The sequence below is a fragment of the Protomyctophum parallelum genome, assembly GCF_964188405.1.
Source record: "Protomyctophum parallelum genome assembly, chromosome: 20".
Lineage (NCBI taxonomy): Eukaryota > Metazoa > Chordata > Actinopteri > Myctophiformes > Myctophidae > Protomyctophum > Protomyctophum parallelum.
This window is the reverse complement of record NC_139718.1, coordinates 34,377,049-34,391,176: the sequence shown is the minus strand read 5'-3', so window position 1 is coordinate 34,391,176 and position 14,128 is coordinate 34,377,049. Positions and strand designations below refer to the sequence as shown.

General features: G+C 45.5%; 1 protein-coding gene across 1 annotated transcript in view; it reads left to right on the top strand.

The window, feature by feature from the left end:
* daam2 (dishevelled associated activator of morphogenesis 2) overlaps positions 1 to 14,128 on the top strand; it is a 139,691-nt gene that overhangs the window by 111,551 nt on the left and 14,012 nt on the right. Inside the window, 11 exon segments of the mRNA XM_083792351.1 lie at positions 369 to 553; positions 1,239 to 1,550; positions 2,109 to 2,216; positions 3,690 to 3,716; positions 5,869 to 5,975; positions 7,755 to 7,839; positions 9,674 to 9,780; positions 10,911 to 10,999; positions 13,061 to 13,229; positions 13,375 to 13,482; positions 13,867 to 13,927. Of these exon segments, the coding sequence (XP_083648477.1) occupies positions 369 to 553; positions 1,239 to 1,550; positions 2,109 to 2,216; positions 3,690 to 3,716; positions 5,869 to 5,975; positions 7,755 to 7,839; positions 9,674 to 9,780; positions 10,911 to 10,999; positions 13,061 to 13,229; positions 13,375 to 13,482; positions 13,867 to 13,927 (1,358 nt within the window).

Sequence of the window (14,128 nt, the reverse complement as noted above, 5' to 3'; positions counted from 1 at the left end):
GTTTTCAAGCGTTTTCTTTCAGAGGCCACTTGAGCACATTTTATGCATCTTGTGAGCAGGGACGGCTCTGGGGGGTGGGGAATTGTGCTAGGCGCTTACCCCCCCCTAAGCCCCCGTCCCCACCTCCCCACAAACCCAATTGACTGACTTCTATGTAAACCAAACTGCATTAGCCCCCGCTCTAAATAGACAGCCCCATAGTCCCCCCCAGTCACACATTTCTGGAGCCGTCGCTGCTCGGGAGTCTTCTTACGGTTGGAAATGTCTCTGTCTCACCACAAATCAGCGCTGTTGATCGATCTCGCTGTATTTGCTGCAAAATTTGAACTAGTTCAAATAATATGACTATCTCTCTGTTCCCTCACCAGACCACGCGGAGCTGCTAGCCAAGCTGGAGAGAAAGGAGCGCGAGTGCGAAACCAAGACCACGGAGAAGGACGACATGATGAAGACCCTGAACAAGATGAAGGACAAGCTACAGCGCGAGGGCGTGGAGCTCCGCTCGGCCCGAGAGCAAGTCCTGGACCTGTCCTCGCGCATCAGCGACATAGCCGTGAGCAGCAGTGTTCCTTTTGGACTGCCTATTGTTACTTTGTCAAAATGTTACGGTTAGTTAGTAGGGCTGACATTTTTACATGACGATTAAAATATCACTCAAATAATTAAGTGTTTTTGTCACCAAACAGTGGAACGTATGAATACAAAGTTTCACAAAATAACCTAAATATACAAGAAATTACTGACATTAAATAACTTTATAATAAAATAAAAAAACATTAATAGTTGAAATGGCTGATCTACAAGCTCACGACGCATTGTGAGCTTGCAGATTGGCTATTTCCTGATGGTTACGACTGAGGACATCCTCTAAAAACAAAAAAAAACAAATGAATGTCCAAAGTGAGGGCAGGATGCTCATTTTGAACAGGCAGTGATATTCCAAATCCATTCAGACTCTCTTTTTCGCCCCGAGGATGGGCGTGGTTTTGTAGTTGGGTTCGGGTATAGTTTTTGTGAAGGTAAGGGCATAGTTTTGGTCAGGTTAAGTTTCGGGTTACGGTTAGGTTTAAGCATAGTTTAGTCAGGTTAGGGTTAACGTTAGGATTAAATGACAAACTCATTACTCTGATTTCAGGCGGTGTAGTTCCAGACTCTTTATATAGCATTGGGAGATTGTGGAATAGTTGTCTGGCCACGCGAGACTACTTTTAACGTCATCTCCTTTCTCCTCCCAACAGGCTCCCGGCTCTTTCCCCCCTCCGCCCCCACCCCCCGGGGGGCCCATGGCGCCGCCCCCTCCCCCCATGACCTGCGGCTTCCCTCCGCCCCCTCCTCCCCTGCCCGCCAGCTGCTGCCCGCCCCCGCCTCCGCCGCCTCCCCCGCCCGGAGGCCCGCCCCCTCCCCCCGGGGCCCCGCCCGTCTTCGGAGCGCCGCCCCCTCCGATGATGCCGCCGCCCTCGTTCGGCGGCGCCAACACCCTGCTGCGCCACAAGCCCATCCCTCAGCCCTCGCACCCGCTCAAGTCCTTCAACTGGGCCAAGCTAGGGGAGGTGAGGGAACACAATGATTATTATCACACAGTAACTACTTGAAAACCATTTAGACCTGGAACGCATAATGTGTCACCTTAGCTTTGAACCACTTTCACCGCTATGTTATACTGTAGTCGCGCTACGAGCTTGTAGATCTGCTCTCAAGAGTTACATTGTTTTTAAACATCGGCATTACTTAGTTCATTTACAAGACGTCTACACAATTACAGAATGTAGAAGAATTTGTTATTTTGATCAATGTTTGCCTGTTATCTCTCCTATAGTACCAACATGAGAGGATAAATGTCATCAAATGGTGGTCCGTGGCTCAAATGCCAAATAAATAATAGGCCTTAAGGGTTGAAACCCAATGATGTAAACGATGATGGTCAGATGGTAGACGACGTGGCAGACGGTCTGCTAATGTAATTGCATAACAGCCGCCGGCACAAATTATGGTTCTAATCTGTAGAAATCGGCATTAACACGCTGCTTGGCAGAACCAGCCTTATTCGTCCCCGTTTATTCAGTTGTTAATCTCAACTTTAACTGACCCTGACGTTCCCTCTGGTCCAGAACAAGATCACTGGCACCATCTGGCACGACATCGATGACCTGAAGGCCTTCAAGATACTAGACCTGAAGGACATCGAGAAGATGTTCTCGGCCTACCAGAGACAACAGGTGTGTGTGTGTGTGTGTGTGTGTGTGTGTGTGTGTGTGTGTGTGTGTGTGTGTGTGTGTGTGTGTGTGTGTGTGTGTGTGTGTGTGTGTGTGTGTGTGTGTGTGTGTGTGTGTGTGTGTGTGTGTGTGTGTGTGTGTGTGTGTGTGTGTGTGTGTGTGTGTGTGTCAAAGATACAGACTGAGTAACGGTTTTATGTATCTTGAATTGAGCCTTGATGTCAAAGTGTGTGTGTGTGTGTGTTCGTGCACACGTGTTTGTGTGTGTGTGCGTGCGCACGCGTTATGGGTTGTGTGGTCGACGAGGACGCTCACTGAAAGAGCCAAGGAGCCTTGGCTCCAGGCTAACATTAGCAGCTGTTGGGTCCTGAATGGCTGTATTGAGCTCAAGCGTTGCCCTGTAGTCTTCAGAGCGTTTGTTGGTGGCGGGGTGCTGCTAGCCAGGTCTTAAAGGGTCTTCAAGGGCTCATGGGTTAGGCCTGGGCAACACACAAAGGAACCAGTCAAACATCGGGGGTCACAAGGAATCACTCGTACAGGAAATGGATTTCCGGGTTAGCATGCTGGAAGGGGGGGTGGGGGGTCAGTTGGTTGAACCTGTTCTGACCGATTCAATGTTTTTGTTATTAGTATCTGTGTCCACATGTGCATTATACCGAAGGAAGCTACTGTAGGCTACTGAAGCAAGTGTAGACTAATTGTATGGCATATATTATGTGACGTTAATGTGAGCCATGGCATACTATTAAGAGCATACTATTAATTAACCCAAAGACATGATAGATTACTTGATCCACAAATGGCTTCTTATTATGATGGTTTTAAATGTCTTATAAAGGTGTTATTTGGAAGGAAATGGGTATCGCCTGTAGAAGTCATTGATGGACATTGGACACTCAATGCATTTCATGGGCTGAAAAGAAGCCTTTTGACGGCTAAATAATACAGAATGTTAATAATTCCGAAAACTTTGATGTTTTAATGTGCTGTAGATGAATCGGTCACTTGAGGTTGGTTCTGACAGTGATTCATCTGTGATATTTATTTGCAGGCGTCAGCCAGCGTTTAGCTATAGTTCTGTATGAATGTACTGTTCCATTTGGCAAGTCTGACGCCCTTCTGGCCCATTTTCAAAAGGATATATATATGGCCTAAGTGCTTTTAAAAGCACTATTTATACTGACCCTTCATAGAATTAAAAACATTGTTATTTCTTTATTTTCCATTTCAAGTCAGATGTAGATCTGACTTGAGCTTTTCTGTCCACCAGTATGAATTTCATGAGCCTTTGATTCCCTCAGTCGTAGATCTATCACTCTTTATCTGGCGGAGGCAAACTTCTCCTTGTAGTGTGTAGTTTTATACTTCTTTGCATCCTATACTTCTTATACATCTCTTGCCTGCTTGAAGTGTTAAACTTTGCATGTGTTTTCAATTTTTGTTTTTGGTCTCTGCACCCTCCGACTGCCCGGGCAGGAGCTTCTCACTAACACGTCCTTCAAGGTGAGTCAAGGGGGTTTCAGCTTCTCTTCCACACGGTAACTTCTGTTATTCTATGAACTTTTCTTCTGCAACCAGGTGGGCAACCGAGGAGAATCATTTGTAACCTGAATGGTGCTGCACTGGTTAATGTTGCCTCTAAATAGCTTTTATTTCTACTTCTACTATTTTATGTTAAAGAACCAAAGTATTTATACATTTCTGCCTATACAGGAACTTAATAATAGAAGTAGTATCAGTTTGAATTGATCGGATATTTATCAAGCAACGCCTAGAATAAATTAAGGCCAAGGTTACAGATTCATGGGTCTTGCTTATCTCCTTGGCACGACCTGGGGAGCCTCTGTCGAGATTCTACGAATATCCATGCAAGACCGGGTCTTCTCTGTAGCTGAATGCTGCACGCCAGCTTGGAGCGCAAGCCTGCATGTCAAAAAGGTTGATGACGTTGCCATTAACAGCCTCTGGATTTGAGCAGTTTGCCTGAGGCCCACCCTGTCCACACAGGATATATCACACACGGGAGCCGTCCTGGCCGGTCTCCGACGGCCTGGCACCGCCTGCATGACAGCACAACGATAACAATTCAAGTCCCCTGTACAATAAGGTACTCCGTTCTGTCCCTGAGGACCCGTCTATAAGCGCATTTCTGAACGGGATCTTGGAAGCAGGAGTGGGAGACGGCCGGGTCCCACGGAATGGAGTCAAAGTGGGAGATCTCCCACGCCGCCGACAGACCCTGCTGAATCGCCTATGCACTATCGCAGGCCGCTGCAAACCAGTGCAGCTGAGCCTGACGTACATATGACACATGAGAGGAGAATGAGCATTCGATTTTACGAGCACGATCACAATAATACAGCATTAATCTTCATTATTCGCCTAATAACCCCCCGAACATGACCCATTTTCATTCAAGTCAGTGGGTTGATTACCATCATTAAAATAATCTTCATATCATCTGTCATAGACTAATCACCGTGACCCGTGCGAGAGAAGACCGCATACTGTACGTTTCGGTATTGTCCTGGCTTTTGCTACAAAACATTCTTAGGCCACATTTTGGATCGCCACCACTTCAGAACAATTATAAACGATTATCATTGGAAAAGCTCCGCGCACCGCCCTCCAGTTCTGTTTGGCAGCGTGCTCACATAAACGTAAAACCTGGCAAGGATATGCCGCGAGCGCAGCAGAGGGATTTGGCCCGCCTGCCAAATGGGAGTGGTCCACACGGACCCTGTGCCAACCTCACCGTGCTGCCAGTCACCATGGGTCAGCGCGGGCAAGGAGAAAAAAAGAGACACTTTCTTTATAAAGTCGCATCTGTTTTACATACGTCATTCTCTGGAACCGCAAAATGTTGGCAAGCAGGAAGTGGATTCGGACCATAAATAGAATGCTTTTAACATTTCAACCCCAAACCAGTTTTCTTCAAACATGTATTCTTTCCCCTTGTGGATTTTTAATGCTACATTTGTGTGAAGCTTACGAAAATATCTGACAGCCTTGAACCAAAGTTTGAACGCCATTTCCTGTTCTCTCTGAGAGGTTTATAGGACTGCGTGTGCTGTATTCTCAGCAGTGACTCACAAAAGAAAAAAGAAAAAAAATGAAACCTGCTTTAGATTTTCTGCTTCAGTGTGCACCAACATGGACTTTTGACGCTCTGTTTTTCATGGCTTTTCCTGAACTGTCTTTTATGTCTGCCACAATTGGGTTCTGGGGACCTTTTAACAGGACACAATGCATTATGGCGCCTCAGAAATGATGCAGGACCATTGGTGCTGAAAAGGCGGGTCGGAGAAATGGACCTCGCGCCAACATTGGCCAGTCTTCAATATAATTATGGCCACAGTGCCAACAACATGTTGGCCTGCGCTTGATTATGAAGTAAATCACACAAAGAATGCCTGGTTACATTTATTAAACAGTGCTGCACCATCATTTCCAGACGGTTACATTTAATTATGCCTTAGAATGAGTCGTGCCGTTTTGTGAATAACCTGACAAGACTGTGTTGGTCAGATTTGAGGAGCTGCCATGCAGGGATTGCATTCACAGTTATTATAAGTCACCTTTAGCAGGTGATGTTATCGTTGGTGAAACTATAAACGATAACGTCATCTCCGTCTGTGTTTCTTTGTCTGTGCAGAAAGAGACAGGCTCTATGGACGACCTGTATGTCAGCACGCGAAAGGTCAAGGAGCTGTCGGTCATCGATGGCCGACGCGCGCAGAACTGCGTCATCCTGCTCTCAAAGTACGTACTGTATACATGCACACAATTTCAGATTTATGGAGTGTCATAACAAGCCAGGGCCTGTTATCAAATTACATAAGTATTTTAAGTCCAATAAATGGATTACCTGTTGTATATGAGGTTCCCTTAACATGGACTCCTTTGAAGTAAGTGGACCCTTAACTTAATTGTGGGCACAAGAAGAGTGCATGGACGGAGCGGTCGAAAAGGCCACAGGCCTGTGTTTCAAGGGTGAGAACGCTCATTTTGAGGCTAGTGTGAGGCAAATGTTTCTTCAGCTTGAAGCAGGAAAAGTGTGTTTTTAATGGACTCGCGAGGACATCTGTTTGCATAATTAAATCCCAGCCCATGTATTGCATTTGGAAGAGCAGAACCCAGACAAAAAACAGACATTAAAACACTGTCCAGGACCAGGTAGTACTAGGGATACATCCCAGGTCAGCTGGGTTTTCTTTAAACATAAATCATAAAAGAGCTGTGCAATAATATCATTTTACCACATGAGAAGTGATGGTCCTTTTCCCAAAAGACAAGTCACACTATATCTTAAGGGCAATCAATTATTGTCATTCCTCACAATATGGTGAGCATTTAGCTCCCCCATTCATCCCTCTTAACAGAAACGGCGCTAGCCCTCGAGCCCCATAGGAGGACTTAAGAATCCTGACACCGTTGCCCCCCCTGATCAATAAACAGCCTGTCATTGTCCTCTTGTGCATGACAGAATGCCAGCATGATGTTCCCTGAACCCGGTTCCTTGTCAATAGCAAACGCCCCAAGGGCGCAAGCCGAGCCCCGAACGGGGACAGCAGGCAGTCGATAAAAGGCCATCGTTGCACAAGGCCAACAGTGCTGTCCAGTCTGTCCACGATCACGACCCCTGGCGCGTTAAGCATTGAACACTAGCATTGATGAACACTCGGACGGCTCTCCCGAGATGCAGACGGACATGCTGCTGGTGACGGGGCAATGTTAATCACTGTGATGTTAAAACTGTCCACGACCACAGTTTCCAATACTTTCACTTCTACTCCTCTACATCTCTGAGGGAAATCTACTGTAGCACTTCACACTTCACTCCACTGTAGTACTACTCCACTACATTTATTTGAACACTTTAGTTACTAGTTACTTTGATTATTATTAGGCTACAAAACGTGCATTAAACTCTTCAGCTCTATATACGTTTTGGCCATTTGAAAATAGACGATCCATTCTACAAGCTCGCGATGTGTCGCTATGTGACGCATTGTGAGCTTGTAGATCTGCTACTTCTACTAATCTACTACATTTCTTTTTTTTATTTGAATCCTGAAAAGTAACAGTTTTGGACATATGAGGTTTCCCCCCGACAGAGACGATATGGAAGCCCATATCATACGGCATACTATAGCACGCCGTTTTTTTATCATTTTTGAGGATTTGAAAAAAAATAAAAAATGAAAAAAACGATGGGTTATATTATCGTTTTTTTTTCTTCATTTTTTCAATTTTGACCCATGTGGCAAGCTTTGTTATTAGAACAATCGACGCCTCAGCCTTATTGAAATGTAGGTGTAATAATGCCTGCGACAGTATATGAACAGCGACCTCATTCAAGTGTATATGGTTTTAATATAACTGTCGCCTGTTGGAATAGATAATATTCCAACAGGCGTTGGCTGTGTGTAGATAATATTGAACTGTATTGTATGAGCATGCATTGTGTAAGTGCTGTGCCCACATGTGATATATGGATGTGATGTTATTGCTCAGTTGCAAAATGTCCCCTTTTTGCAGGTTAAAAATGAGCAATGAGGAGATCAGGAGAGCCATTCTGGAGATGGATGAGAGGGAAGAGCTTGCTAAAGACATGCTGGAGCAGGTAGGTGTACACAGTACCTAGTACAGTAGGTACAGTAACATAATGATAAAAAAGCTGGTAGGTACTACCTACCAGCTTTTTTATCATTATTTTATTACTATGTTCTCTCTAACCACGTACTGTACAGTGAAATACAGTACAGTACATCCAGCATTCACAATTCACAAAAAATGGATGTTAAAACTCATTCACTGCCATCTAGTGGTGGCTTAGTGTAGCGCAATTGCCATCAATACAAAGCGAACCGTTAATTTGAAAGGGCTTTTGGCCAGAAACCGCTGAGTCAGGAGGTCAAATCCGCTATGTCCCGCGATTGTCTTCGTTTGGATACATCAGAAGCAAACCAAGCTTGCATTTTGGTCTAAAAAGTGATTGCAAGATATTTACGTTCTAAAATGCTGCGTCCCGTAGCAAGCATAAGCCAGCGGATCGAAATGGGAGTCTTACATGGGGAAACTGGACGCAGCTGACCACCATAATTAATTGATAATAACAAAGGCGTCATAAGGCGTCACTAGCAACGAGATACATACGCAAACAGGCATCTAAAGGCGTCACGTGGCACTCTGTGAGTTCACCACAATCCTGATGTCCCAATTTTAGTCCAGCTGCTTGAAGAGCGGCTGGATAACGTTCACTTACCTCTACTATAGCGACAGTAGTTGACACTTTTTCCTCATTGGCTGCCTCTAGGCTGCCTCTAAGTCAATGGGAGACTTACCCATAAGACCCATAGTCTGAATGGCATAAGCCCCATACTCTGAACGCCGCACGGTGAAGCCATGAGCTGAGGCAGAGGCTGCGGCACACAAACTTAATTTACAGATGTTCATAAACGAGAGCTTGCTATTATGACTGGGTCATTCTTGGTTTTTTTTTATCTCTCAAAAGTTGTTCTAATGTTTCTAATTAAAAAATAGCAAACATGGCAAATCTATTAGTGCAAGCTCACAATGCTATTTATATACTGTATATAATGTATATACAGTTATTACAGTATAATGTCAGTTGAGGGTCCAATGATTATCCACTTAAACACCGGCATTCGTATTGTGGGGAAAGCTTTCGCAGGAAATAGTAGTTCAACAAGCTCATCGGGCTGCGTGCTGCGACGCGTTGTGAGCTTGTCGATCAGCTATTTTCAGCGAAAGCTTTCCCCACAATAACAGAAAATACACGAGTATAGAGCCCTGAGGAAGGAACTCTGGTCAACCACAAGTGGTTAAACCCTCTATTCTTAGTAAAACTGAGTCAGAACTGTACTTTTGTTCCGTCTACACATCAAATCTCTTCGCCAAAATTACCTTGTACATCGGATATTTTTTGCCCGTGGTCTAGTAAAAAGTGATTAGTGTTGTTGGTGACATTCCCCCTCCGTCCATGTGACTTTGTAGTCTGCTGAAGTGTGTTGGTGAACAGTAACGTGACATTCCCCCTCCTTCCATGTGACTTTGTAGTCTGCTGAAGTGTGTTGGTGAACAGTAACGTGACATTCCCCCTCCGCCCATGTGACTTTGTAGTCTGCTGAAGTGTGTTGGTGAACAGTAACGTGACATTCCCCCTCCGCCCATGTGACTTTGTAGTCTGCTGAAGTGTGTTGGTGAACAGTAACGTGACATTCCCCCTCCGCCCATGTGACTTTGTAGCTGCTGAAGTGTGTTGGTGAACAGTAACGTGACATTCCCCCTCCGCCCATGTGACTTTGTAGTCTGCTGAAGTGTGTTGGTGAACAGTAACGTGACATTCCCCCTCCGCCCATGTGACTTTGTAGTCTGCTGAAGTGTGTTGGTGAACAGTAACGTGACATTCCCCCTCCGCCCATGTGACTTTGTAGCTGCTGAAGTTTGTCCCAGAGAAGAGCGACATTGACCTCCTGGAGGAGCACAAACAGGACATGGAGCGCATGGCCCGCGCCGACCGCTTCCTCTTTGAGATGAGCAGGTACAACGGGGGGAATGTCTAATGCTCTGTTTCAACACAAAGATGTCTGGCACACCATACATTACCATCACCATACATTACATGTTTTTGGGACACTTTAATGCTGTATTTTTCTAATTAACCCATTGAGACCTGAGGCAGTTTCTACAGATCATAGATATTAAAACCTAGATGCCTCATTGGCCGCTGCAGTTCATTGGAGCGACCTTGTATTGCGACCTTGTATGTCCAACACAAACATTCAATCCCGTTGACAATGAATGGACAATTTTGAGTGTTTGTGTGAACACAAACATTGCGTGACACAAACATTGAAGACAAAGGTGAGGTGAGGACGCAAATTCTGATTGGCCGGAATGAGATGATGCATCCCTCACTTCACACGGGTGTGATTTTTTTTTTTTTTATATATATATTTTGTGACACTAAAATAATTTCAGCAGGTCTGTGTTAGTCACAGAGTCTGTGCAGGCAGACATAGTGGAGTAAATGAAGGCATCAGCCTCTCCGTTCCAAACAATATGCTAAAATATTTAAAAGCACATCGTTAAAGCAGCAGAGAGGGCAGGCAGGGATAAAGGACAATCGTGATCACTGAGGCGATGAGGTGATTCATCGTTTCTTATTCCAACTCCCTGCACGGACTTTAAATGAGCAAGTAAGCCACTGTCTGTGTTCCAGCCACTGCAGCTCCATTCTCACTCTCAACCCACAAGAGCACCACCCTAATTGTACTTGATAATTAATCCTTTTTTCATTGCCTCCAGTCAGTGAAATAGCCTGTTCATGTGTGATGCTAAAGGCCAATACATACTCCTTAATTGGGCGCGTGGGGTTCAGTTGGCTTTCCGAACCGTAGTTCTGAGAGTCAGGCCATCCGGAGATGAGGGGTGGGCGGGTTCCGAGGACTGCCCTATTCCAAGTTCGGAATGACGTAACTTTCGTTCGGACGTCGGGAGGAGTACTGTATATCGTTTCTGTCTGGCTGTTTCGTAAATGAATGTCCTACTTTGTCGTACAAAAGTAGTGAAAATAGCAGATCTGCAAGGTTTTGGTTTCCACCTGACGGTCACTCTTCTCTCACAAACCTCTCCTTCTGTTCCGCTCACATCCTCATTCTGTCCAATCAGAATTGACCACTACCAGCAGAGACTCCAAGCACTGTTCTTCAAGAAGAAGTTTGCAGAACGCCTAGCAGAAACCAAGCCCAAGGTTGAAGGTAAGGACAAAAAACAAACACACCTCGGTGAGAAATGAGTGTGGGCAAACATTAGTCACTAGTTGGTCTCTAAAACAGCCAGGAAGTACAAGAAAGGACATTGTCCTGTGAGGAGAGTTATTGCTGTTATTGCCTTCTCCAAAGAAATTAGAAAAATGGATTTGATTGAGATTCCAGTATAAATTATGAAAAACCAGGGTAGAGGCTAAGCTAGTTACTGTTCAGCCTACAGTATGCTTCTTTTTGAGCACGAGGATTCGACCTCCTCTCTTTCTGCCCTTGGTTTTCTCTCTGTCTCTGTCTCTCTCTCTGTCTCTCTCTCTCTCTCTCTCTCTCTCTCTCTCTCTCTCTCTCTCTCTCTCTCTCTCTCTCTCTCTCTCTCTCTCTACAAACTGACGGATCTGAAATAAATGCCACAAATAAATCGTAGAATATAAATGGTGAAAAGCCACAACTGAACATACTGTATAATAAGGAGTGAAGAGAACTGCGGAATTGCATTGCATAATTGTAAATATTTCTGTGTGTGTGTGTGTGTGTGTGTGTGTGTGTGTGTGTGTGTGTGTGTGTGTGTGTGTGTGTGTGTGTGTGTGTGTGTGTGTGTGTGTGTGTGTGTGTGTGTGTGTGTGTGTGTGTGTGTGTGTGTGTGTGTGTGTGTGTGTGTGTGTGTGTGTGTGTGTGTGTGTGTGTGTGTGTGTGTGTGTGTGTGTGTGCGTGCGCACGCGCGCGCCTGTCTGCATGGTGTATGATGGTGGTTCGCCAACTTCGCCTTCATGTTCCAGTTTTCCCCTCAAGCCAGCTTAAATAGAGAGCAAGGTTACCAGGGAGGCTGTTTTGGAAAGCTGGCACGTGTTGAGAGGGAAGAGTCACTCTCGTAAACACTGCAGCTTTTCTTCAAAGGGCAAAGGAAAAGCTTCCAGAAAGGCCATGGAGTTGTGTGTGTGTGTGTGTGTGTGTGTGTGTGTGTGTGTGTGTGTGTGTGTCTGTGTCTGTGTGTCTGTGTGTCTGTGTGAGAGAGCGAGAGAACCAACCTGGCTATACTTGAGCCAGATCTACGTAGAAAGACATGTCTATCCATAAGCTGGATGCCATCCTAGTCTTTGATATTCACATCATCCCTAAATGCTGTTTGCTTGGCAGAGTAAGAGGCCAACTCATACACCAGCAGCCCTATTATTGCTTGTGAGTAGCAGCAGTACCGACTGACACTTAATTAAGCCTTGTCATAGTTTTACTGTAACTCAATTTTGACAGCTAGTTTATCCAGAGTTTTTACTGCTCAATGCAGAGCACTGACATCCTATCGCATTGGTTCTTATTATGAATGATTCCAGCTTCCAGAAGCCTTGGTGTGTTGTCCAAATGCACCCACCCCCCCAACCCCCAAACCACATTGTTCATCAATTCCCAGAATAAAGTTCTCATGATCCCATACTTTTAGTGATTGATGTCATATTGTCATTTACTGTAGATGGGACCAGCATTTCCCCGAGACCACCCAGCACTTTCAATAATAACGCCTGCCTCCTCTGAACAAGTGTAGTGTGCGGCCAGGGCTTTTTTTTTCTTTCTTTTTTTGTTGCATTCAGCAAAAACGCTGCCGAGGCCAGGAGAACAGTTCCCATGGTGCACCGCTGCAGAGACACAACGCTGTAATAATAACGATATGGAATTCGTTAATGATTTTCACATTCACACTGAGGTTTTCCTCTGCGGAGAAGTGTGTGTGTGTTTGGGGGGGGGGACCACCTGCACCATGCCAGAGAGCTCTGGTTCCCACTGTTTTAATTGATGGATAGCAGAACATGACGGACTCACTTCCCACTCTGTGGTCAAGCTGTGCAGCTGTGTCTGTCTCTTATTGGTCAGCAAAAAAAACACTGTGAGGCTGAGCTGTAAAGGACAGTGAGTGCGTGCGTGCGTGCGTGCGTGCGTGCGTGCGTGCGTGGTTCTGAAAGTACAGTCCAGGGATTCTCAGGGTTCCTTCAGGGGGTACTAAGTTACTGTTTTTTGGTGTCTCCAAACCAACCCCTTTCTCTCTCCTCTCTCTCGTCCAACCAGCCATCTTGAACGCGTCCAGGGAAGTGGTGAGAAGCAAGCGGCTGACGCAGGTCCTGGAAGTGGTGTTGGCTTTCGGCAACTTCATGAACAAAGGCCAGCGGGGCAACGCGTACGGCTTCAAGATCTCCAGCCTCAACAAGATCGCCGACACCAAGTCGAGCATTGACAGGTGAGCTATCGCAGGCAGGAGATCGCAAGGAGATGTACAAGGGCAGGGCAGAATACGCGTGATGTATGCATACCTACATGTAAACTTGAAAGAAAAAGATGTCCGCCCCCATGTTCATACATACGTTCATAATGTGATTTGACAGGAACATCACCATGTTGCATTACCTGATCATGATCTTTGAGAAGAACTACCCCGACACGCTGCACATCCAGCAGGACCTCGCTAGTATACCGGAGGCAGCCAAAGTCAAGTGAGTACGCTGACATTTTGAGCACACTTGTTTTGCCATTAGCTGCGTGCTGTTGAAGGGCTCTATAGAGAGAAGATGAGACATTTTAACCCAGCCACTCCGACTTCAGGAAGGCATACTATATAGTATAAATTATACTATAAGGAAGGTTTCCATAGTTGTATTTCTTGAACAGTGCCAATGCTGTCTGCCGCTTTGGAATATACAGCAGAGGGTTGGGCCAACTGACTACATCCACACAGAATGTGAAACCACAGCAACAAAGCTACACAATTTGTCCAGTTTATACTCATTTTTTTCTCCGATTTATATTCAGTGACATCAATGACAATGACTCAACCTGAGTGTCTCTCTCTCTCTCTCTCTCTCTCTCTCTCTCTGTAGTCTGTCTGAGTTGGAGAAGGAGGTGCACAACATCAAGAGTGGTTTAAAAGCTCTAGAAGCGGTGAGTTGTCGTGTGTATGAGAGAGAGAGAGAGAGTGCACGCATGTAACTCTACATGTGCGTGTGTATGAGAGAGAGAGAGAGGGCACGCATGTAACTCTACATGTGCGTGTGTATGAGAGAGAGAGAGGGCACGCATGTAACTGTACATGTGCGTGTGTATGAGAGAGAGAGAGGGCACGCATGTAACTCTACATGTGCG